At 42.3% G+C, this 24,452-nt stretch overlaps 2 protein-coding genes across 3 annotated transcripts; both read right to left on the bottom strand.

Moving 5' to 3' along the window:
* Positions 1-1,454: 1,454 nt before the first annotated feature.
* LOC110504986 (cofilin-2) lies at positions 1,455-8,564 on the bottom strand. Its single transcript, XM_021583910.2, has 4 exons — positions 8,410-8,564; positions 4,278-4,588; positions 4,066-4,142; positions 1,455-2,368 (listed from the first exon to the last, which is right to left on the bottom strand). Exons 1-4 carry the CDS (start codon positions 8,410-8,412, stop codon positions 2,256-2,258), a joined length of 504 nt encoding a protein of 167 aa, XP_021439585.1. The 5' UTR covers positions 8,413-8,564; the 3' UTR covers positions 1,455-2,255.
* Positions 8,565-9,511: 947 nt separating this feature from the next.
* On the bottom strand, positions 9,512-23,826 carry LOC110504985 (atlastin-3). Of its 2 annotated transcripts, none has more exons than XM_036970010.1 (14): positions 23,700-23,826; positions 17,409-17,618; positions 14,842-14,979; positions 14,588-14,692; positions 14,440-14,490; positions 13,091-13,147; positions 12,804-12,896; positions 12,534-12,672; positions 12,325-12,452; positions 12,184-12,240; positions 11,951-12,022; positions 11,642-11,833; positions 11,255-11,494; positions 9,512-11,042 (listed from the first exon to the last, which is right to left on the bottom strand). In XM_036970010.1, exons 1-14 carry the CDS (start codon positions 23,790-23,792, stop codon positions 10,983-10,985), a joined length of 1,635 nt encoding a protein of 544 aa, XP_036825905.1. In that variant the 5' UTR covers positions 23,793-23,826; the 3' UTR covers positions 9,512-10,982. The 2 variants fall into 2 exon arrangements, with proteins under 2 accessions (XP_036825905.1, XP_021439582.2); XM_021583907.2 differs by lacking the exon at positions 23,700-23,826 and adding an exon at positions 23,496-23,652.
* Between the last annotated feature and the right edge of the window lie 626 nt (positions 23,827-24,452).

Below are 24,452 nucleotides of genomic sequence, written 5' to 3'. Positions count from 1 at the left end.
TGTCAGTACGTCCAACCAGCCTCACAACCGCAGACCACGTGTAACCACGCCAGCCCAGGACCTCCACATCCGGCTTCTTCAGCTGAGGGATCGTCTGAGACCAGCCACCCGGACAGATGATGAAACTGAATTTCTGAACAAACTATCAGAAACCGTCTGAGGGAAGCTCATTTACATGCTCTTTGTCCTCACCAGGGTCTTGACCTGACTTCAGCAGGCAAACGCTCACCAGCATGCTGGAGAAGTGGGCTCTTCAGGAATTAATCCCGGTTTCAACTGTACCGGGCAGATGGCAGACAATGTTTTGGGTTGTGTGGGTGAGCGGTTTACAGATGTCAATGTTCAGAGTGCCCCATGGTGGTGGTGGGGTTATGGTATGGGCAGGCATAAGCTACACAACGCTAGCAATTTTAATCCGTGACGATCCTGAGGCCCATTGTCATGCCATTCACCTGCCGCCATCACCTCATGTTTCAGCATTTTAATGCTAGGCCCCATGTAAGGATCTGTTAAAAATTCCTAGAAGCTGAAAATGTCTCGGTTCTTCCATGGCCTGCATACTTACCAGACATGTCACCCATTGAGCATGTTTGGGGTGCTCAGGAGCAACGTGTATGACAGCATGTTCCAGTTCCTGCCAATATCCAGCAACTTTACATAACCATTGTAATGGAGTGGGACAACATTTCACAGGGCACAATCACCAGCCTGATCAACATTATGCAGAAATATGTTGTGTGGCACGATGCAAATGGTGATTACCAGATAGTGACTGGTTTTCTGATCCACACCCCTAACTTTAAGGTTTCTGTGACCAACAGATGCATCTGTATTCCCGGTCAATTGAAATCCATAGAATAGGGCCTAATTTATATCAATTGACTTGTTTCCTTATATAAAACCTAAAATCTTTATATATTTTTTCATCACTTTACAGCAGCCTCAACAAAATGTTGCCATGAGCAGCACTGCAGATATTGAAATGAGCTGATGCAAGAACTCGCTCTCACACAGTACATGGGTTCAGTTCACACCGCGGCAGCCGCTTCCAAGCGGAGGTGAGCCTCACGCTTCAACTTCACATTGTGTGGAAATTGGCTCACTATGCAGCTTTTACTTACTGTATCTTTGTCATTTCACTTAGTCTACAATGAATTGGCTTACGTTTCGATATAATTTCTAACAGCAAAAATTCAATCAAGTGGAAAGTTATGGCACAGAATACAAAAAACAAAAGAGTTCCCCAGAAATATCACCACAGCAGCCCCATGTAAGCAGGTTGCAGCACCAACCAACCGTTTTCAATAGATCAACAGTACTCCAGATTTATTACCCAGGCCACTGTGACCCTCAATAGGAATCAAGCGAAATCAGCCACATTCATTTGAACAGGCTAAAATTATCAACAGTATTAGCTTGCCACGATTTAATCACTAGACAAAAAAATGCAGTAAAAGGTTACTCATTTAGTGCCTTTTTATTAGAGACAAGGAGACCATACAAAACATCCACCAATTCAATACCAGTCCAAGTTCTGAACACAGGCTCTTCAAATAAATCGCCCCCATGTTACCGTCACATGACCCAATTCAGACTTCTAACCCTACCAGATCCTGTTTGAGGAATGTGTTAAATTATTACATCAATGCCATGTTGTTTTTACTCAGAACTGGAAATAATAACTAATCACGTCAACATTTTTGGAATTTGCATGTAAAAAAATAAATACAATTAAAGCAAATGTGTTCCCCTGGAATAGGTTGATGAATCTTGTGCAATCAAGAATAAATGGTTTTGTACTACACCTAGTCTCAGCTACACACACTTAGAAAACTTAACTAGAAGTTAGGCAAAAAAGGTAGTAGTATAATATATCTTGGAGGATTCAATAGTTGGAATTGTGAAGTTGTTGCCGGTCCCTTTCTCTGCGATCGTCATTCTAATGGAATCCAGAGAGAACAAAACCCTGTCCTCAAACATTTACATTGTGTATTTAGTCTTCATAATCCTTCAATTTTGTATTTTTATTTTATTTTATTGCTTTTTTCCCCTTTTTGTGTGTATTTTGTTCATTTTCATTGTGTTGTGTGAACTGGAATGAAAGCCTGCAGTTATGGAATTTGAAAACTGTCCCCCCACCCTTAACAGTCCCACAAATGATCCTGGTCCTGCGTCGCCCCTCCTCCCAACCATATTGGAATGAACAGACAATCCCCTCAGATGTGTTTGGCTTCAGTTGAAGCCTGGGGCTAGATTTATATAGGGCTTCCTTCCAGGGTGACTACCGATGAGCCGCCGAGCTTGTCTGCAAGGGTGCGTCGATCCTTGATGTCTTCCAAACCGTTCACTTGCCACTCGTGTTTGATACCTAAAATAAAATCAGAGGGGAAATGTAGCATCACATTGGACACAGCATAGTTTTTGACAGACATTTTATGAGTAAAGAAATCCCCCCCGTAAAGGGTTCAGATCATACAGTCAACACACACATTGAGTATAAGAACAATTAGGAACACCTTCCTAATATAGACTTGCACACACCATAGCTGACCAAAGTCATAAACATAGAAAAATGGAGTTGCCTGGTAATGTTATCAAACCATTTCTGACAATGATATCAGTAAGGGTACAGATTCCACATGTAGACCATTTTGGGGGGGGGTATTACAGGGTATTGTGAAATATTAGAGTACGGTCATGACATGTTGATTACCAGTTATTATATTTCGATGTTGACGCCAAATAGAAAATTGGATGAGCAACAATAGGATCAAAGCATAGTTTAAATTATTTAAGGGACATATCAGTGAAGACCACCTCTTCCAGGGCAATAGGAGACACCATATGTATCTCTATACTCAGCCAGAGCGCGACGGAATCATGTCTAAACCAATTTAGGATGGGACGAAATGTTGGTGCCTGGAAATACAATTTAAAGTTTGGTACGGATAGTTCTACGTCTTTCCCTGTGCAACCGTGTTAATTGTTTATCTGGCCTCGCTTACCTTGCCATATACATTGAGATTGCACTATGGATTTTATACAAATAGCCAAAAGGGGGAGACATGGGATGCATTGAACTATAGAAATTCAGCCATGGCAATATTAATTCTAACAATAGATATTTGGATTGTTAAAGCAACAGGGATATTGCTCCATTGGAGGTTGGACTGAATTGTTTGAGCTTTCTGTTAAAGTCTGACAGTGGAAATACTCCCAAATATTGAAAATGGGAGACAATTGGGATTCCATAAGTCATGGAGACCTCCATTGGGGTCGAGGCAGTAGGGCTTATTTGGTTAGATTAACTTTGTACTGCAACTTCAGATGACACCGAATTTGTCTATGAGCTTCAAGGCTTTTGGGAGGGATTGAGATACATTGTCCAGATAGAATAAGATATCGTCAGCGTATAATGAGATGTGATCCGTAGAATTGCGAGATGTTGGTGTAATTTCTTTTGATTGTCAAATTGCCTGGGCCAGGGGCTCCACAGACAAAAATAGCAGAGGTGAGATGGGATCGACCTTGCCTGCTACTTCTAGTTATTCTGAATGGAAACAGAGAAGGTATTGCCTGTTATTATGGCTAAGGGATAGGCTTATAGTCTTAATCATATTGGAGCCAATTCCCATATGTACCAAAACTGACCAAAAATTTGACCAGGCTATCAAAACTGTTTCTGCGTTGAGAAAGAGAACTGCCCAAGGAGCTTTTGTTTCTGATGAAGCATGCATGCAAAAGACGGCAGTTATCTGAGGATAAATGTTTAACAAACCTGCCTTGGTCGGGATGCATCAATTTGGTTAAGTGAGTTGACTACAATTTTAGAAAATAGTTTAAGATCAGTGTTTATCAAAGATAGAGGGTGATAGTGAGCACTGGGTGGCATCTTTACCTTTTTTAATAAAAGCAAAATCGCTGTATTTACATCCCTTCTAAATGAACCCCTGCATATAAAACCCCCCAAAAATGTATGCATTCCAATCACAAAGCTGGAAGCTTAAGCAAGGAGATGGCATTTAATTTGAAAAGAGCCCAATAGGTCTCCTATCTGCGCCTCACCTGTGAACTTCTTCTTGATGGCATCTTTTGAGCTGGCGTAGATCATCTTGCTCTTCAGGGGAGCACCATCTGGGGCCCTGTCGGGGTGGGGGAAATGGTTTAACTTGTATCCCGAGTGTAGAAGCCAAGTGATTTTAACATTCAACAAGTGACACCATACTAGAAAATGTAGAGTATGCGCCCCCCCCCCAGCCGAGCCAAGCTTCCCTTACCAGAAGATGAAGACCAGGTCTTCTTTCTTGGTCTCCTTGGTCTCATAGGTGGCGTCATAAAGGGCGTAACGGCAGTCATCTGGGGGCAGCATCTTGACGAAGTGCAGGTAGGGGTCCTGGACGGTGACGCCCACATCTCCTGTCAGGATCTCCTGACCCTCCTCCAGGATGATGTGCTTCTTGTCCTCACTAAGGCAGAACAGCACCGCCTTCTTCCTCTTCTTCTTCTCATCCTCGTTTGCCTGCAACTTGCGCACTTTCATCTCGTTGAAGACTGTGATAACGTCATCTGTCACTGTCACCCCGGAAGCCTGCACAGAGACAGACAGATTACGATCATATGCTTCCGAGGGATGAGGGACCCCAAAAAAAAAAAACGCTGAATGGTCTACAGCAACCCAGGCTTCATGAACTATTCAATTCAATCAGTACCGACTGATTACAAAACTAAAACTCCAGCTCCATTTCTAAGGAGGTGTCTTGTTTATGCAGCAATGGAGGTTATCCAGTCCTAATGGCCAGCACAGAAGAGTGACAGGACAGAAAACACAGAAGAAATTGGAAGGGGGCCTGAGAGACTTACCATACTGCAGGAATTGACCCTTCAAGGGAAGCTGATAAAGGCAATCGAGAGGGAGGTAGCAGCACAATGACTTGCAGTGATGAACGAATGGCCATTAGTCCAATGGGTGGGGGACACCATAAGCAAGACGGCAATCCTGTTTCTATGACCTCTACCCACATGATCATTCAAGATAATGGGGACTTTGCGAGTCACCATCCATAGCATTGGCCATAACAGCATGATGTACAGCGTGACTCAGGAGTGGCATTTAGAAAAAGCAGAGGGCTTTTTTTAACCTTTCCCCACACCAAAATTCCTGATGAGTAATAGGTGTGTATTGGTAGTTTGCCACTGCCTGATAAGGGCCAGTAACAGGTGTGGCTTTGAAGCATCTCAAACGGGGGGGGGGGGGGGGGTTTCCCCCCTCCTATAAAACTAAAAGTTTACAGCACGCAAGATAACCATGCCAGGTAAGAAACTGCTGTAAAGTAACCATGCGAGTGAATATTGGGAAAGGAATCAAGCCTTAGAATGTATGGGTCGGTCTCAGACAATGGATCCTCTGTGGGAAAACATAATAACAGGCCACATCCCCGAGTCACAACAGCCCTATAAACCTTGCCGGTCTTCTGATTTCCATTAGGACATTTTACCCAACAGGATTCACAACCCATGTAGGAACCGGGCAGAGGATGTGACCAACTGTCAAAAGGCTTGCTGTACCATCCCGCCCCATCTGGCAGGTTTTAGCCAATCCTGTCACCCCACCTTCTGCTAAATCAGGTAGACTAGGTATTCCTTCCTCAAGTAAAGCCAGACCCATACAGCCAGAGTAAGCCTTCATTAAAAATGGCACTCCTGGTCTGAGCGTTGCTTCATATCGTCCAGAGCCACTGTGTAGTGACCCAGTTTGAAAGAATGTGTGTGTGAAGGGTGTGGGCATGTTTTCTCTGGATGTGTGGATGGCAAGGGCCTGTGTGAGAGAAACAACATTGGGCTCAGGATGTAATCATCTAGTGATGAGCCCAGAGTTTGGACACGTTTGGATTAGTGACGTCCGAACAGGAGGGAAATGACTGCCAAAGAATTAAAAAGAGTTGCCAGGGCATTCATTTACTCTAGGAAGGGCAGGGGCCTCATACAGAGGGTGAAGAGGCCAGTGTTTGCAAACAGCAGCCAATTGCCATTCATCTTCACTAAATCCTGCCATCTTCCAAAAACAATGAGCACTCCTGTTACCATTCTGAGAGCTCTTCAGACAATGCATGTTTCTTCACACTGCAGCAAGTCACGACTCAGACTAGAGCGCTGACTGGGGACGCCTGTTTGAAAAGACCAATACCATGAGCCAGTGAAGATTATACCCTTTTAGTTCCTCCATGCAGAAAACATTCTCCGAGCAACAGAGATCCCTTTCTTCCTACCATAAAATACCCAGAAATCTCACCAAATGGTTCAAGTAACGGCACAGGATAAAAGACATAGCCATGTCAGGTTCCTGACTGCAAACCCATAGGTAGCTCTGGAGACTAATCTTCACTTATGCTGCACTTCCACCTAACCCACACCAGTCTGTCTCCAGTGTTGATGTTAATGAAGCGCTAGTGTAATTGTGTTCACATCAGGTGTGACACTAAAGACCTGTGGCGAACAGAATCAACACTTTGCTTTGCGAGAAGGTGTTTAATTTATAGTAAGACATTGTTATGAAAATGCAAGCTAAAAAGTATCAATGGCCCGACATTGGGCCCCAAGTCAGAGCATGTCCGCAGGAGCCGTGAATATTAGATGGAAACAAAACTGTTGCAAAAAATCTCAATACGTTTTATTCCAATTCACTTAAAATGAATTGAAAACTAAATACTTCACCAAGCAGCTGTAATGAACAAATCATTTTGGTTTGTTATTCCCTGCAGCTGTCCAATCGGTCCAACTGCACCCATAGGGCACTGAAGACTACCGTGGCTGGGCCTTTTCATGACTGAACCGGCACTTCCCTCAGCCAAGCCCTTGCACCCAGCAGGAATCAGATGCCCACCGTGTTCAACAGTAACCATTCATTCATTATATACAATACAACCAACACATTGATGTCATGTTGTAATACATTATTCATATGATCAAGAATGGTACATGATAAAGGCCTCACAAATGAATAGCTAGTGGGAAAATAGGATAGCTCTAATCAGTCGAGTAAATTGAATGTAAGTCGAGATTTCCCCCCAACACAATTAGAATTTTTATAACCTTTCATTCAATTGAATCTAATGTCTAACGCAATGACAATAGAAACTGGAATGCGCACGTCCGTCCACGCACGATATTGATAATTCGGCAAATGTATTCAGGGTTATGCCAACCTAGCTGTGTTACACGAACATTTACGACGAATTGTTTGAGTAGTAGGCTACAGTAGTTATGTTTGCTCGTTCGCAAGCATCTCGTGCGTTTCTTTCTGACGCACCACTTGTCAAAACTTGATGCGTAGAAACCAGGAAGGACGTCGTGCGCAACACTTGCCAGCGACAAAAGGCCCACATGCAAAACCTTTAGCTATTGATAGGGGTGTCACCGTTGTGAAAAATTGCTCGCGGAACCTTGGTCTGATTTTGTTATACCATCACTAAATTAAACTATTCTGGGTACACATTTAATAGCTAGTTGGCTACTGGTGCAAAAATGCTCTTTGCACCAAAAACCAGGGTGGGGCCATGAATGCAGTGGTCGCACATGTGCACTATATACAGGGAAAACGATGTCTTAAATACCAGGCAAACTCGATTATTTTCACGCTGCAAATTCAGCTAACGCTAAGTGCTATAATTCAAGCTAACGTTAATCAATTGGCATGGCACCTGCGCACGATAGTTAAAAATCATGGGGCTCATGCGGACCAAGACAAAGGATGTGTAAATCAAATTACCTAGCTTCCTAAATGGCTAACGTAGCTACGGTATGCGCATGCACAGAAAATGCACACCGTTAGCCATGCTAACTTAGCTGTTAGCACCGGCGAATACAAAGCCAGATACAGTTACTTAGCCAGCTGGTAAATTCGCGGGGAGGAGTAGCACCGGGCAGTACTAACTAGCTAACTTGATAGCATATACATATGCGGATGGAATAGGCTGCTACTTGCAACTCGAAGTGCTATAGACTAGGCATTAGGCCTTACTTAGTGAAGCATTGGGAGGAAGGAAATGGCGCCAGTTGTTTTGGGGTCGTTTTCTTTCTACACTAGGCGATTAAAACGGCAAGAGGAGACGAGCATACACCTGGATAAAACAAACTTTCGAGGAAAGGCCAGTCACCTGAATGATTTAAAGCATTTTAACAATTTAATACCATCCAAGATTTAACATCCAGCTAGCAAACGTTCCTGAACACCGCAGGATTGAAGTAACTCACAGCTGACCCGAATGGGACAATCTGATACTGTCGAGTTCATCTCAAAATTAACTCGCTGTTCATGAGCTAAAATACATTGCTTTAAGACGAGACACTCCAATGACAATATATTTTAAATTATATGCCACAGAGCTAGCTAGTTGTTAAATGGAAACGTACCATAGCTGTCTCTGAATTGGTCGGCGTCTGGATAGAAATTGAATGAGCTGTGATGCAGCGTCTGTAATGTCTCGCACACACTTGATACACCACGTGGACGCGCTAAACTGCGCGTGCTTGATGGGGTGGGGAGCGCGAGCATCTCTATGAAAAAGTGGTCATGAGATTTAACGTAGAGCATGGTGGGAATAGAAGTTCTAAACCCTTCTGTATAACGTTTCATGTTTGTCAAAATAAAACATAACATTTGGTTACTTTTATGCCCGAGCTAAGGCACTGACATCATCAGAAAAAAACTTTGGGAAAACATGCTCCCTGCAACACAGAGATTATGTGTGAATAATATAGTACTACGGACACCTATGCTATTTAGACACGCGAATAATATTTCATAGTGTAGAATCCATAATAGAAAATTATTCGGTCTCGCCTCACCACACCCCCTGTATTAGGTTTGTTGAACTCACTTCCAAATATGGAAGCGAATGGTGGCGACAGCAGTGCACGCGCCTCGGTTCAACAAGGCGGCCCGCGACGCCGATCACCATATAAGGAAACAAGGACATGATTTTCGCTATAGCAAATTTCACTACGCATTATACGCACTGTTAGTGGGAGCAGCATTGTGCAGTACAGAAAGGAGAATGACATCAAGGAGGGGAAAGTAGGAGGAACAAGGTCAAAATAAAACGAGGGAACGGTTCTGACGCTGGAATATGAATGGATGACGAGCCAACTAAGCAGTGTACAGCCCTAAAACCTGTCCGAAATTATTAATAATTTAAATAATCCTGCTTGATACCAACTAACAGTAATGGGTGATTGATTCATCATCATTACCATTTCAAGACTTACCACCAAACGTATTTGTCCTATTCCAGTTACGTGAAGACTAGCATGATTAACGGTATTTTTTTTTGTTGTTGAAAGTATAAAGATCGCAATCTATTGCTATCGTTAATGTTGTCCTTCCCTTTATCCATTCAATATTGACACCCTCTCCACAAAAGGAAGACCAGAATCAGAAAAAAAAGTAAAACATTTATGGCATGACAAAGTTAAATCGGTATATGTGATTAACCAATCAAGAACTCAACCAAGCTTACACAGGTCTTATGCATTTTATTTGGCTTAAGCATGACTTTCTTAAAAAATTTAAACATTTCAGTAACCAAGACCCAACAAAATACCATTGCAAAAGATGATTAAAACAAAAAGGAAGAAATTAATTTTTTTTAAAAAACATGAATTTCATGCATCTACTGTAATATATTTTTTATTTGTGGAATGAGTTCAAATGTAAATTGTACAGAGAGGAGGGCGAGTGCAATAGTAATTGCGGAAAAATCCCTCCAATAGTAGCCTCCTCAACAATGGAATGGAACATAGATATGGAATGTGCAAAAGGAATGTCAGAGCCAATGGAACTTCTAGAACTATGTTGATTTATCTGGATTCTGAGGAAGAGGTCTCTTGCCTTTTATTGTACCCCTATGTTTATAAGTAGTTCTTTGGCTGACAGGTCACTGAACCGCCTCACAATACCCATCACCTGCTTACACACAAAACAGTTAAGAAAACGGTTCCCATAAATTCGAAATGATCACAATCTCCTTTCAAGCAATCATCTGTATTGAAAAATCTTACATATAACATCTTTGGAGCATTTATTTCTCAAGTAAGTGCAACTAACATCTCTTAACCAACCTTCCAAGTTCAGAACCGTACAACATTTTGGTCAAGTTACAAGCAGTGAAGCAGTCTAAAAATTAAAAGATAACAGTGGAATGCATCAGCACTTGCACTGCCTCTAAAGTGGGCTTGTGTTTTAGAGTCACCAATCTTGGTATCAAGAAAGAAGAGAAAGCAGTACAAGGAATCTCTGACATGGATAAAGGGGATGCAAATAAGGTGCATAATGCAAAACTGGGAATGGGAAGGAATGTGCACAAGGCCACAGAGCGGTATAAAGAGACCAGCATTAAGTCAAAAAGATCTGGCTACATGTATAACTGGTATACCCCATTACAGCACAGCATAGCATAGGTAAATTGCATCAGGAGGATACACTGCTTAAGTCTAACATGACTTAAAACCACCCTGGCCAGCATCCTATTACTAAGCATTGGTCAGAAAGGATACGTAGATTATGATGCATTCAAATCCATGGCATGTCCAATAATACAATACTTGGGTCTAGTGTTTCTACGTAAACATCACTGGGTTGTCTATATAAATGAGGGGAAGTGTGTGAGAATGGCAGTGTCAGTCAATGTTAAAAACAGGTCCAGGGGAATAAACAACCCCATGGGTCTCAGAATGCACCTTGCCCCAGATACTCTGTAAGACTGTAGTCTAATCTTTATCTAGATAGACACTGATATAACCTTTGTATGTAGTGTAAAATTGTGCGATTGAAAAGATGCTGGTGAATGTGCATCATGTTGACCTCCCACTGCCATTATAATCATATGTTGGTTCCATTGGGTAGCATGGTAAGGCTTTAGTGCTGGGATGTGTGCTTGTGTTGTGTGCATGTTGTATTGCATTAAGATAAATAGGGTCAAGGCCATCTAGCTGGATTTCCTCATCTCAGCCACCGCTGGCCTCGACTTGTTCAATACCACAGTGGCCTGAAAGAAAAAGGACATGATTAAATTGCATTAAATAAAAACTGTAAACAGGGGTACTTGAACTACTTCTAAGGTAGAAAATGTTGATTCTTACAAAAGTTTACAAACAATAACTATGCTTAGTTTTTTTACAGTCCAACTGCAAACTCTGTACACCAAATGTGATCGGCCTACACACACACACACAATTCAGAAGATAGAGATGTGTTCACCTGCTGCAGTATGACATCTGCTGTCTGGTCGATGGCTCCCCCCAGCCCCCGGTATTTTCCCGAATAGCGTATGAAGCTCCAGGTGAGCATGGCGACCATGGCCAGGCCCAAGACACAGTCACATATCAAAGCAATTGTAGCCAGCCCGATGAAGAGCAACAGCCCTGACAGCACGTACAGGAAGCACACAAGGACAAAAAGCACTGCGGGCGTCCGGAAAGCACTGAAGACATTCTTTGACTTTCAAAGAGAAATAAAATAAAATCCTATTAATTATAATGTTGATCTGTTGATTTAAATAATTCTACCTTGAATTTATCATCAGTGAATTTAAAATGGAAAATACAATGTTTTTACTGACAAAAATGTATCTGGTGTGACTCTTACCTCATTGTGCTTGGTGAAAGACTGCCACAGTTCTACCAGCTCGGCCTCAAGCTGGTCTCGGTAGCGGTCGCAGAACTCCTGCCCTCCCATCTTCTTTGTGGAGGAGAAGACATGGAGGGACTCCTGGAGGAAGAAGTGGTGCTTCTCCTCCAGAGAGGCAGGAGCCACATAGGGAAGGTCTCCCCCACAAACCTTAAGGACAAAAGCGGGATAGAGGAAAAGAGAATGCAAGGTGAGATCTTATGAGTGTTAAGAGGAATTGTTTTATCAGAAAAAAATACACTTTCTTTGTCAACATTAGAAACCCACCTTCTCCATGTTCTTGTAATACTGGTCTTTGGCTCCTGCCACGGCTGCCAAGTTGTTGGCCTCTGCTGTGGCCTTGTGAGAGAGACATTTAGTGGCAGTGGACTAGTGACATTCAAGAACACCTCAAGACTTATGAACATCCTCAATATTAGCATTATATTCCTCTGTTGAGCAATAGTGGAATATTACTTTACTCTCAAAGTGGAAAACCTAAGAGGTTAATGGGTGTGTACCTGCAGCATAGACTTCGGGTGTGGCAAGTCTTCACCTTGGTAGATCTTGATGTATGCCTGTAATCACAAACATTACACTGTCAAACATGACATAATGATACAAACCTGGCAAGAACCTCAGAGGGCTGAACGCAGTCTCACCTTGAAGAACTCCAGCAGGCCCCTGCAGGTGACTTTGTTGCCGTTGATCTCTTTCTCAGCCAGGCAGTTAGGGTGCAGCAGTGTGGCGATGAGGTTGCGAAGCTCCTTTTTAAACTCGGGAGCCACATCTGTGACACAGGGTTAAATCAAATCAAGTTAATTGGTTATCATTAGATGGATTAACAAGATGAACAAGGGGGCAGCCATACCACTAAGCTGGCCTTTGAAAGCGGGGCTGGTGGCCACCTTCAACCCAGGATGTGGTAGCAGGAAACAGTTGATGGAGGTGAAGCAGGAATGAATGTGTTCCCTCACTGTCTGTAGTTCCTCATGCTGGGTCTCCTTCACCTGCACAACATCACACATACTGCTTACCATCACCAATGCATAACTGAACCTGGTTGAATTTACTATTGTATCTTACACAGTGCAAAGCAACAAAAAGCACTTAAATTTGTACCCTGAAAAGGGACTAGTACCTGTAGACGTTTATCCAGGAACTCTCTGCCTCCGTTGAGCCCATATTTATACTCATAAGGAAAGCTCCAATCCCTGATTAGGAACATCAGAGACTGTGGGAAAAAGGGAGAATAGAAAGAGACCACGGTATGGTAAAAACAAGGCACTTTAAGTTAGAAAACATTATACCATAAAAAGTGCCTGTGAGTAAGGTCAAAATGCACTTCAAGATAATTGGTCTAGATCCTAGATCCTAAATGATCAATGAACATTTTCTTGATATTTATAAGACTTTTGGTTCACATGCCTGAAAGGGCTTCAGATAGATTTCATCCATGGCGAGGCGACCATACTCTGTGAATAGCTGGAGGAAGACAGAACACACAGGGTGTAATTAATTATGCACAAGAAAAAAAAAAATGTATATATAAAAATGGCTAAATTAACTTGAGGTACTGCAATTGCTATTAGAAACAGATACTGTAAATAATGTGGCCTTCATGAAGGGCTCTAAAGTGCGACCATTTTGGTCGGTATTTTGCTGTGCGACCTGACATTTTATTTTGGGAGCACCAGTACGACCATGAAAAAAATCTAAATCACCCATTTAATAATTGTTGAAATGATATTTTATTTTACTACAGTGAATTTTTAAAAAAATGCAGTGATTTGTACTTCTTGCAACTTTCTGAAGTGAGAATGCTTGTGCCTACACTTTGTAGCCAGTTAGTGATGTCGAAACAGTCGTTTCTAAATGCTTTCCCATAAAACTTTATAAATTGAATGTTAACTGCAAAGTAGGCTTATCTGGCAAAATGATACGATATCGTGATGATTTGTATCAGTTAGGTGGTCTTTTGGTATACAAACTCCGCTTTTGCAGATGTACAGAAACACTGCCAGCCAAACACCAGTCTCTTGAGGTGCACAATTGAAATTAAAAAGGGTAACTATACCCTCCAAACACCAAAAGTGTTATCCTGATGTGATTTAAGCATTGTTGTGGACATTTACCTTCCAACGTGGCTGGTGGACCAAAACGTTTGTTTTTAGACCCTGTTCATAAACCATGTCACAGGCTTTTGTTTACACCTGGTTTAGTCATGTTAACTAATTAGCTAGCTAGCTAACAATATGGTTACTTTACCAGTACATCTTGTTCAGTCATGTTACCTCATTAACTAGCAAACAACCAGGTTACTTTACCAGTACATCTAAAGATTTGGGGGCACAGAAAGGAAAAAGGATAGCTTCTTTATAAGATCCAGCTGTGGAACATGTTGCTAGCCTGGCCAACACCAGACCACGCAGCAAGATGTCGAAGACAGATAGGGCAGCTCTGCTTCGAGCTCCTAAATACTCACAATTATTTCGCTACACCTGCAATAGCATCTGCTAAACATGTGTATGTGACAAATATACGTTGATAACAAGGCACACACTGTTGGTCTGGATTCCCTGTTGTCCAATGTTAAAAGTAGTTTTAGCGCCCAGTGTGTGGGTTTCAGCGAGAGAGACAAAGAACCAACCACTGTAAAAGTAGTCCCCTTCATAATCGACGCATCATGCCAACAACATCAAAGCGCCTCCACAGACTGGAGTCAGCCAGAATGTCGCTTTAGCCAGGCACACATGCTGCTGCCGAGGAAGACTGACCTGCAACTGCTGCAGATCATCTTCCTGAATGTTCTGTGAGAGGTTGTAGATCTGGAAGAGAGACACAAACAATCACAACCATATTACAAACATTGACATCAATTATGACATCAATTATAACAAATAACATGAGTGCACAGCAGATCACCTGTATTGAGCTGGTCATGGTGCTGAGGGCAAAGATTGTGGCACAATCCTTCACGGTTGACTGGTTATCAAATGCACCCTGGGTGTCCATCAGTAATACTGCCACCTTAGAGGGCAGAAATCAATCAATCAAATACATAACACCAACATAAACATTACACTTTGCACACTTTTCAGTTCCAGTGCCCAAACAACTTTCTAGCACAATGGCAGAATCATTCCTAAGCGCATTGTTTAGAATGATGGAGTCAGTACCTCTGTTCCATCACTCTTCTCCACCAGGAAGACCTCACTCCACAGCTGGATGCCGGTGGTCTCTGGCTCTGAGCCCCCCCTCCATTTGAACCCAGTCAGGGGCTCATCGTCCTGGCCCAGCCATTCCTCACCATGCTTCTGGAGGAACAGACGCCACTACACATTACTGACTGGTCTGACTTGGCAGCAGCCCTGGGAATAAGTCTGACATCATGAAACAATTCAGGTCACAAGGAGAGATACAGGTAACTGTAAATAAAGGAAACACCAACATAAAGTGTCTTAAAAGGGCATTGGGCCACAACGAGCCAGAACTGATTCAATGCAGCTTGACATAGATTCTACAAGTGTCTGGAACTCTATTGGAGGGACAATGCAACACTAATCTTCCACAAGACAATTCCATAATTTGGTGTTTTGTTGGTGGCGGAAAACCCGGTCTCAGGTGCCGCTCCAGAATCTCCCATAAGTGTTCAATTGGGTTGAGATCTGGTGACCGAGACAGCCTAGGGCATATTGTTTACATGCTCATCAAACCATTCAATGAACACTCGTGCCCTGTGTATGGGGGCATTGTCAGCCTATGGGGACATAGCCATGGTACAGTGCCTTGCGAAAGTATTCGGCCCCCTTGAACTTTGCGACCTTTTGTCACATTTCAGGCTTCAAACATAAAGATATAAAACTGTATTGTTTTGTGAAGAATCAACAACAAGTGGGACACAATCATGAAGTGGAATGACATTTATTGGATATTTCAAACTTTTTTAACAAATCAAAAACTGAAAAATTGGGCGTGCAAAATTATTCAGCCCCCTTAAGTTAATACTTTGTAGCTCCAACATTTGCTGCGATTACAGCTGTAAGTCGCTTGGGGTATGTCTCTATCAGTTTTGCACATCGAGAGACTGAAATCTTTTCCCATTCCTCCTTGCAAAACAGCTCGAGCTCAGTGAGGTTGGATGGAGAGCATTTGTGAACAGCAGTTTTCAGTTCTTTCCACAGATTCTTGATTGGATTCAGGTCTGGACTTTGACTTGGCCATTCTAACACCTGGATATGTTTATTTTTGAACCATTCCATTGTAGATTTTGCTTTATGTTTTGGATCATTGTCTTGTTGGAAGACAAATCTCCGTCCCAGTCTCAGGTCTTTTGCAGACTCCATCAGGTTTTCTTCCAGAATGGTCCTGTATTTGGCTCCATCCATCTTCCCATCAATTTTAACCATCTTCCCTGTCCCTGCTGAAGAAAAGCAGGCCCAAACCATGATGCTGCCACCACCATGTTTGACAGTGGGGATGGTGTGTTCAGCTGTGTTGCTTTTACGCCAAACATAACGTTTTGCATTGTTGCCAAAAAGTTCAATTTTGGTTTCATCTGACCAGAGCACCTTCTTCCACATGTTTGGTGTGTCTCCCAGGTGGCTTGTGGCAAACTTTAAACTACACTTTTTATGGATATCTTTAAGAAATGGCTTTCTTCTTGCCACTCTTCCATAAAGGCCAGATTTGTGCAATATACTTATATTGTTGTCCTATGGACAGTCTCCCACCTCAGCTGTAGATCTCTGCAGTTCATCCAGAGTGATCATGGGCCTCTTGGCTGTATCTCTGATCATTCTTCTCCTTGTATGAGCTGAAAGTTTAGAGGGACGGCCAGGTCTTGGTAGATTTGCAGTGGTCTGATACTCCTTCCATTTCAATATTATCGCTTGCACAGTGCTCCTTGGGATGTTTAAAGCTTGGGAAATATTTTTGTATCCAAATCCGGCTTTAAACTTCTTCACAACAGTATCTCGGACCTGCCTGGTGTGTTCCTTGTTCTTCATGATGCTCTCTGCGCTTTTAACGGACCTCTGAGACTATCACAGTGCAGGTGCATTTATACGGAGACTTGATTACACACAGGTGGATTGTATTTATCATCATTAGTCATTTAGGTCAACATTGGATCATTCAGAGATCCTCACTGAACTTCTGGAGAGAGTTTGCTGCACTGAAAGTGAAGGGGCTGAATAACTTTGCACGCCCAATTTTTCAGTTTTTGATTTGTTAAAAAAGTTTGAAATATCCAATAAATGTCGTTCCACTTCATGATTGTGTCCCACTTGTTTTTGATTCTTCACAAAAAAATACAGTTTTATATCTTTATGTTTGAAGCCTGAAATGTGGCAAAAGGTCGCAAAGTTCAAGGGGGCCGAATACTTTCGCAAGGCACTGTAGCCAAAATAATGGCCTGCAAAGCCTTTTTAGACATTACCCTAAGCATGATGGGATATTAATTGCTTAATTAACTCACACCTGTGTGGAAGCACCTGCTTTCAATATACTTTGTATTCCTCATTTACTCCAGTGTTTCCTTTATTTTGGCATTAACTGTATGTCTGCAGGAATATAGAGCCATCAGATAGTAACAGACAGTCTAACAGGCATGGAGGGTACAAGGAGCACAGGTATAACACACATCTCACATACATACAGTTACCTGGATGTGATATAAAACCAATGAAATATTGAACTTTGAACGAAGCTTAGGACCATGGGTTCTAATTTCAGAAACACTGACCTTCCTGTACATGTAGCGGAGCATGAAGTCCAGAATGAAGCTCTTGCCTTTCCGGAAGGCCCCAGCCACTGAGAGCACCACCACATGTTTGTCCCGGACCTCCGGTGCCAGCAGAACCCGTCCCAGAGCCTCTGTGTCCAAGGCAAAGGAGTGATCCTCCTTGCAAACTGTCACAATCTGGACTGGGCCTGGCTCACTCCCCATCGTTCCCTGTGGGTGAAGAGACACACAAGATGTTTTTAATTTTTTTAATTATTATTTTTTTAAAATTTGACCCCCTTTTCGTGGTATCCAATTGTTAGCAGTTACTATCTTGTCTCATCGCTACAAGTCCCGTACAGGCTTGGGAGAGACGAAGGTCGAAAGCCATGTCCTCCGAAACACAACCCAACCAAGCTGCACTGCTTCTTAACACAGCGGGCATCCAACCCGGAAGCCAGCCACACCAATGTGTCGGAGGAAACACTGTGCACCTGGCGACCTGGTTAGCGTGCACTCCGCCTGGCCCGCGATGAGACAAGGATATCCCTACCGGACAAACCCTCCCTAACCCGGACGACGCTAAGCCAATTGTGCATCGCCCCATGGACCTCCCGGTCACGGCCGGCTGCGACAGAGCCTGGGCTCAAACACAGAGTCTCTGGTGGCACAGCTAGCACTGCGATGCAGTGCCCTAGACCACTGCGCCACCCGGGAGGCCGACACACAAGATTTTGACATTAATAATGGTGCAAATCTGAGGCGTGAAATGTTTCATGTTAGAGTAGGTTAGATTTAGGCCTGCCTCACATCAAGCTATTATCAAAACTGATAATACTGTATAACTAATCGGTGTTACAACTTTGGCGACTTCCTTCCCATTACATTGCCTGGCTATCCATACTCCTTGCTCCGACTAAACGCTACGCCTACAGACTAGAGGTCGACCGATTAATCGGAATGGCTGATTAATTAGGGCCGATTTCAAGTTCATAACAATCGGAAATCGGTATTTTGGGACGCAGATTTGCCTTTTTTTTTTTTTTTTTACACCTTTATTTAATCTTTATTTAACTAGGCAAGTCAGTTAAGAACACATTCTTATTTTCAATGACGGCCTAGGAACGGTGGGTTAACTGCCTCGTTCAGGGGCAGAAAGACAGATTTTCACCTGTCAGCTCAGGGGATCCAATCTTGCAACCTTACAGTTAATTAGACAAACGCAATAACGACCTGCCTCTCTCGTTATGCAAATGCAGTAAGCCAAGGTAAGTTGCTAGCTAGCATTAAACTTATCTTATAAAAAAACAATCAATCAATCATAATCACTAGTTACCTACACATGGTTGATGATATTACTAGATATTATCTAGCGTGTCCTGTGTTGCATATAATCTGACTGAGCATACAAGCATACAACTATCTAAGTATCTGAATGAGCGGTGGTAGGCAGAAGCAGGCGCGTAAACATTCATTCAAACAGCACTTTCGTGCGTTTTGCCAGCAGCTCTTTGTTGTGCGTCAAGCATTGCGCTGTTTATGACTTCAAACCTATCAACTCCCGAGATGAGGCTGGTGTAACCGAAGTGAAATGACTGGCTACTTAGCGCGCTCTAATAGCGTGCGCTAATAGCGTTTCCAACTTCACTCGCTCTGAGCCTTGGAGTGGATGTTCCCCTTGCTCTGAATGGGTAACGCTGCTTCGATGGGGTGGCTGTTGTCGTTGTGTTGCTGGTTCGAGCGAGGAGAGGGACGGAGGTTATACTGTTACACTGGCAATATTAAAGTGCCTATAAGAACATCCAATAGTCAAAGGTTAATGAAATACAAATGGTGTAGAGGGAAATAGTCCTATAATAACTACAACCTAAAACTTCTTACCTGGGAATATTGAAGACTCATGTTAAAAGGAACCACCAGCTTTCATATGTTTTCATGTTCTGAGCAAGGAACTGAAACGTTAGCTTTCTTACATAGCATATATTGCACTTTTACGTTCTTCTTCAACACTGTTTTTGCATTATTTAAACCAAATTAAACATGTTTCATTATCTACTTGAGGCTAAATTGATTTTATTGATGTATTATATTAAGTTAAAATAAGTGTTATTTCAGTATTGTTGTAATTGTCATTATTACAAATCCATTCAAAAATTTAAAAAAATTATAATTTAAAAATCGGCCGATTAATCGGTATCGGCTTTTTTTGGTCCTCCAATAATCGGTATCGGCGTTGAAAAAAAATCATAATCAGTCGACCTCTACTAGACATTCGTTTCTTCCCAGGAATGAGTGAAGGGATTCGATTAAACTGGTCCGGGCACCCAGGTAGGTGTGTTTTGCACCAGGTTGAAGTTAATTGCATTAGTTTTGGAACTGGGCTACCTCCCGGGCGTGAGCCAGGTGCCCTGTTCAAAGCCCACAGCGAAGTCGGCTCAAAACGAAAGTGACGTAATTAAGCACGTGGAGTAAGAAGTAGGATTCTGTGTTTCACATGCGAAAGCGATTGAAAATTCAAACATATTTTATGGAAAAGAGATGTATGTTTCTGGACCATGCTGCCTTGTTGACAACATGACCGAGCGGTGGAGATTGCTGCTCCTCCCTCATCGCTTTTGCCCATTCCCGTCACGGACCATAGACCGATGGCCCTCGGCTCAGCATATTCGAATCTGCCAATTCTTGATCCGAGTACATCACAGACCCTTCACAGAACGCAAACACATTTTCGGGGCTGTCTGATGGGTCCAGAAACCGATGGGCTTGTCATTTGATTCTCTGGTTAGAGACGATCCAATCACTGATGACTTTCCCACAACACCCCTCACCATAAACGACTTCAATGACGGCAGTCTCAGACTAAAGTATGTAGCAAACGACAGAGCATCTGAAGAATTGAGTGTGTCGTCAGGCTACCCATTACATAATCCCTGTATAAACAATTCAAGCTCAAACTGAGGCCTATAAAAAGCACAGTAACGTTGAAATGTTTTGTTTTTTCTGAGGAGAACCCAGTGCCCAGTGAGAAATTATTCATAGTTTATACACAGATAAGCTTTCATGATTAGACAATGTTGGGCTCTGTGCAGGACTGTGTCTAAGGTAATGTGTGATGCATCAACCCAGCTGCCGACTAGTGCATGCTCCACATCCCTGCAGATTCCTTTAACCCTCTCAATGAGGCTCTTTGTTGCATTGCTAGTAGTCGCCCATGCCCACGGCAAGATGGGAACCATTATTGTATAACTAAGATGGCGTAGCAGTCAGACGTCTTTGTCGTGTCCCCATGTATATTTATTTTATATATTTTTTCCTTTGCATATCTTAAAAAAAATATTTTTCTAAACCTCAACTTCAAAATAATCTCCTGCAACTTGCCTCACCCAATGTGGTGTGGATCTGCTGTTTTCTAAAGTATTTTTCTTTACTTCTGAATCGGAATCCCCAACTACTAGCTAGTAGTCAGCTAACCACTGCTAGCGGTCATCAGCTAAACTTTAGCTCGGAAAACTCGCGCCAGTTTGCACAACGCGATTCAAACCAGAGCATACCGGACCTATTTTCTCTCCATATCCCCAGATTCCCACCGCAAGCTCTGAACCTTTTCACATGGATCATCGAGGCTAGCAAGCTGCAATCCAAGTGTCTACTCCTGGCTAATGTCTCTGTCCCGAAGCAAGCACCAACTAGCCTGGAGCTAGCCCATGGTAGGCCCATCTCCCGGCTAGCTGAAGAGGTCCATCAGCCACTCTTGGGCTACAATACCTATACCTGGACACCTTTTCCTGCCGGTACGAAGCCCGCCGATCCGCCACGACTGGACTACAGACTTAATCTGCCCGAGGGGGTTATTCAACTGGCCCCTCCGTTGCGACGCCCCCTGAATGTCGATCTGCTAGCCGTGGCCCGCTAGCTGTCTAGAGCATATCGGACTGTTAGCTGAATTTATTGGGCCACAAAACCTATTTTGTCAATTAGACTTGACCCCTTTACCACACGGAACCCTACTAATCCATCACAACTGACGAGGCAGCTCCGCATGAGGAGGCTATAACAGACTTCCTCCGTCACAACATCCCTCTTAGGCCCTTCTGCTAGCTTGCTAGTGTCTCCAGCCAGCCGTGTCTCCAGCCAGTCTCACTACTAACCGGACCCCTAAGATCACTCGGCTACGCATATATAATATAAAAAACAATCAATCATAATCACTAGTTAACTAGGGTAGCCTAGTGGTTAGAGCATTGGACTAGTAACCGAAAGGTTGCAAGTTCAAATCCCCGAGCTGACAGATCTGTCGTTCTGCCCCTGAACAGGCAGTTAACCCACTTTTCCTAGGCCGTCATTGAAAATAAGAATTTGTTCTTAACTGACTTGCCTAGTTAAATAAAGGTAAAAAAAAACGACACATGGTTGATGATATTACTAGGTATTATCTAGCGTGTCCTGTGTTGCATATAATCTGACTGAGCATACAAGTATCTGACTGAGCGAGCGATGGTAGGCACCAGCAGGCTCGTAAGCATTCACTCAAACAGCACTTTTGTGGGTTTTGCCAGCAGCTCTTTGCTGTGCTTCAAGCATTGCGCTGTTTATGACTTCAAGCCCATCACTTCCCGAGATTAGGCTGGTGTAACCGATGTGAAATGGCTAGCTAGTTAGAGGGGGGCGCACTATTGGCGTTTCAAACGTCACTCGCTCTGAGACTTGGAGTAGTTATTCCCCTTGCTCTGCATGGGTAACGCTGCTTCGTGGGTGGCTGTTGTCGATGTGTTCCTGGTTCGAGCCCAGTTAGGGGCGAGGAGAGGGACGGAAGCTATACTGTTACACTGGCAATACTAAAGTGCCTATAAGAACATCCAATAGTCAAAGGTATATGAAATACAAATGGTATAGAGAGAAATAGTCTTATAATAATTCCTATAAAAACTTCTTACCTGGGAATATTGAAGACTCAAGTTAAAAGGAACCACCAGCTTTTATATGTTCTCATGTTCTGAGCAAGGAACTTAAACGTTAGCTTTCTTACATGGCACGTATTGCACTTTTACTTTTGTCTCCAACACTTTGTTTTTGCATTATGTAAACCAAATTGAACATGTTTCATTATTTATTTGAGGCTAAATGTATTTGATTGATGTATTATATTAAGTTAAAATAAGTGTTCATTCAGTATTGTTTTAATTGTCATTATTACAACAACAAAAACAATTATACCGATTAATCGGTATCGGCTTTTCTTGGTCCTCCAATAATCTGTGTTGAAAAATCATAAATCGGTCGACCTCTACACTGTATATAGACTTTTTTTCCTATTGTATGTTTTATTCCATGTGTAACTCTGTGTTGCTGTATGTGTTGAACCTCTTTGCTTCATCTTGGCCAGGTCACAGTTGTAAATGAGAACTTGTTCTCAACTAGCCTACCTGGTTAAATAAAGGTGAAATAAAAAGTTAAAATTACCTAAAGGGGGAAAAGTCAACCAGGCCAATATCACCTAACATTAAACCTACTCTAGCTAGAGACTATATCAATCGTACACCTTGCTAGGCATGTTCAAATCAGAATAAAATTACTGTCCTCAAAACACCATTTAAAAATGTTACAGGCAACATAGCCAACAGCAATGACAGGTGCTCTGAAGATGTGGTGCCAAAAAGCAAATTAAGTGACATGCCATTATTTTCTCTACCATGACAGTCAGACAGGCAGAGTCACAGACTAAGTAACATAAGGAATGCATGACTGAAAACAGGTTTTCAACTGTGTAACTAGTTAACGTTACCTAGAAATAAAAGGCCCAGCAACAGAATTCACTATTTTTACAGACAACCGTGTAGCCCTATCATACCATAGCAAGTTGGAGCATTAGTTATAATTATAATAGCAATATGTTTTCTATCTAGTACACAGGGCACACTACAATATTTCAGATAGCTGTTAGTATAAAGAAATGTAATACCGCACGCTGAACTTAACTAGCTAACGTTACAGTACGCTTGTTAGCTAGCCAAGCTTTCTAAGCTTACAGAAATTAATTTCTAACCATTTTAAACGACGGTTTACTGTTCACCAAATAGTCGTAAATTGTTAGATAAAGCGCTGTTTTACCTTTGGTATCCCGAATGAGGAATTCACAGGCACAAGCAATGAGTCAGAAAATTAACAATACTGCTGTCATGAAAACTTTTTCAAACTACGAATTCATTCACTTCCGCGTCCGCAGTCGAATTGACCTGTAGGGCTTGTGGTTTTGTCAATGCCATGAAGTAATAGAACTACATTTACAAAGATCCTTCAGGCGGTCATGCTTACCCTTGTGCTGATGGCTAAGGTAGATTTTAATGGAGTGCTACTAATGCGGAATCTACAGTATGTGCTAAACCAATTTATGTCCATAACGGACATGAATGGGTTTAGCACATTATAATTTCATTTTGTACATTTGCTCTCTAAACTTACTGACAGACAAATGAAAATATACACTACTGGTCAAAAGTTTTAGAACACCTATTCATTCCAGGGTTTTTCTTTATCTTTTCTATTTTCTACATTGTAGAATAATAGTTAAGACATCAAATCACACATATGGAATCATGTAGTAACCCAAAAAAGTGCAAAACAAATAAAAAAATGTTTTATATTTGAGACTCTTCAAATAGCCACCCTTTGCCTTGATGACAGCTTTGCACACTCTTGGCATTCTCTCAACCAGCTTCATGAGGTAGTCACCTGGAATGCATTTCAATTAACAGGTGTGCCTTGTTAAAAGTTCATTTGTGGGATTTCTTTCCTTCTTAATGCGTTTGAGCCAATCAGTTGTGTTGTGACAAGGAAGATGTGGTATACAGAAGATAGCCCTGTTTGGTAAAAGACCAAGTCCATATTATGACAAGAAAAGCTCAAATAAGCAAAGAGAAACGACAGTCCATCATTACTTTAAGACATGAAGGTCAGTCAATACAGAAAATGTCAAGAACTTTGAAAGTTTCTTCAAGTACAGTCCAAAAAAACATCAAGCGCTATGATGAAACTAGCTCTCATGAGGACCGCCACAGGAATGGAAGA

The sequence above is a fragment of the Oncorhynchus mykiss genome, chromosome 31 (genome assembly GCF_013265735.2).
Source record: "Oncorhynchus mykiss isolate Arlee chromosome 31, USDA_OmykA_1.1, whole genome shotgun sequence".
Lineage (NCBI taxonomy): Eukaryota > Metazoa > Chordata > Actinopteri > Salmoniformes > Salmonidae > Oncorhynchus > Oncorhynchus mykiss.
The sequence above is the reverse complement of the archived record's forward strand: the minus strand, read 5'-3'. Positions and strand labels throughout refer to the sequence as shown.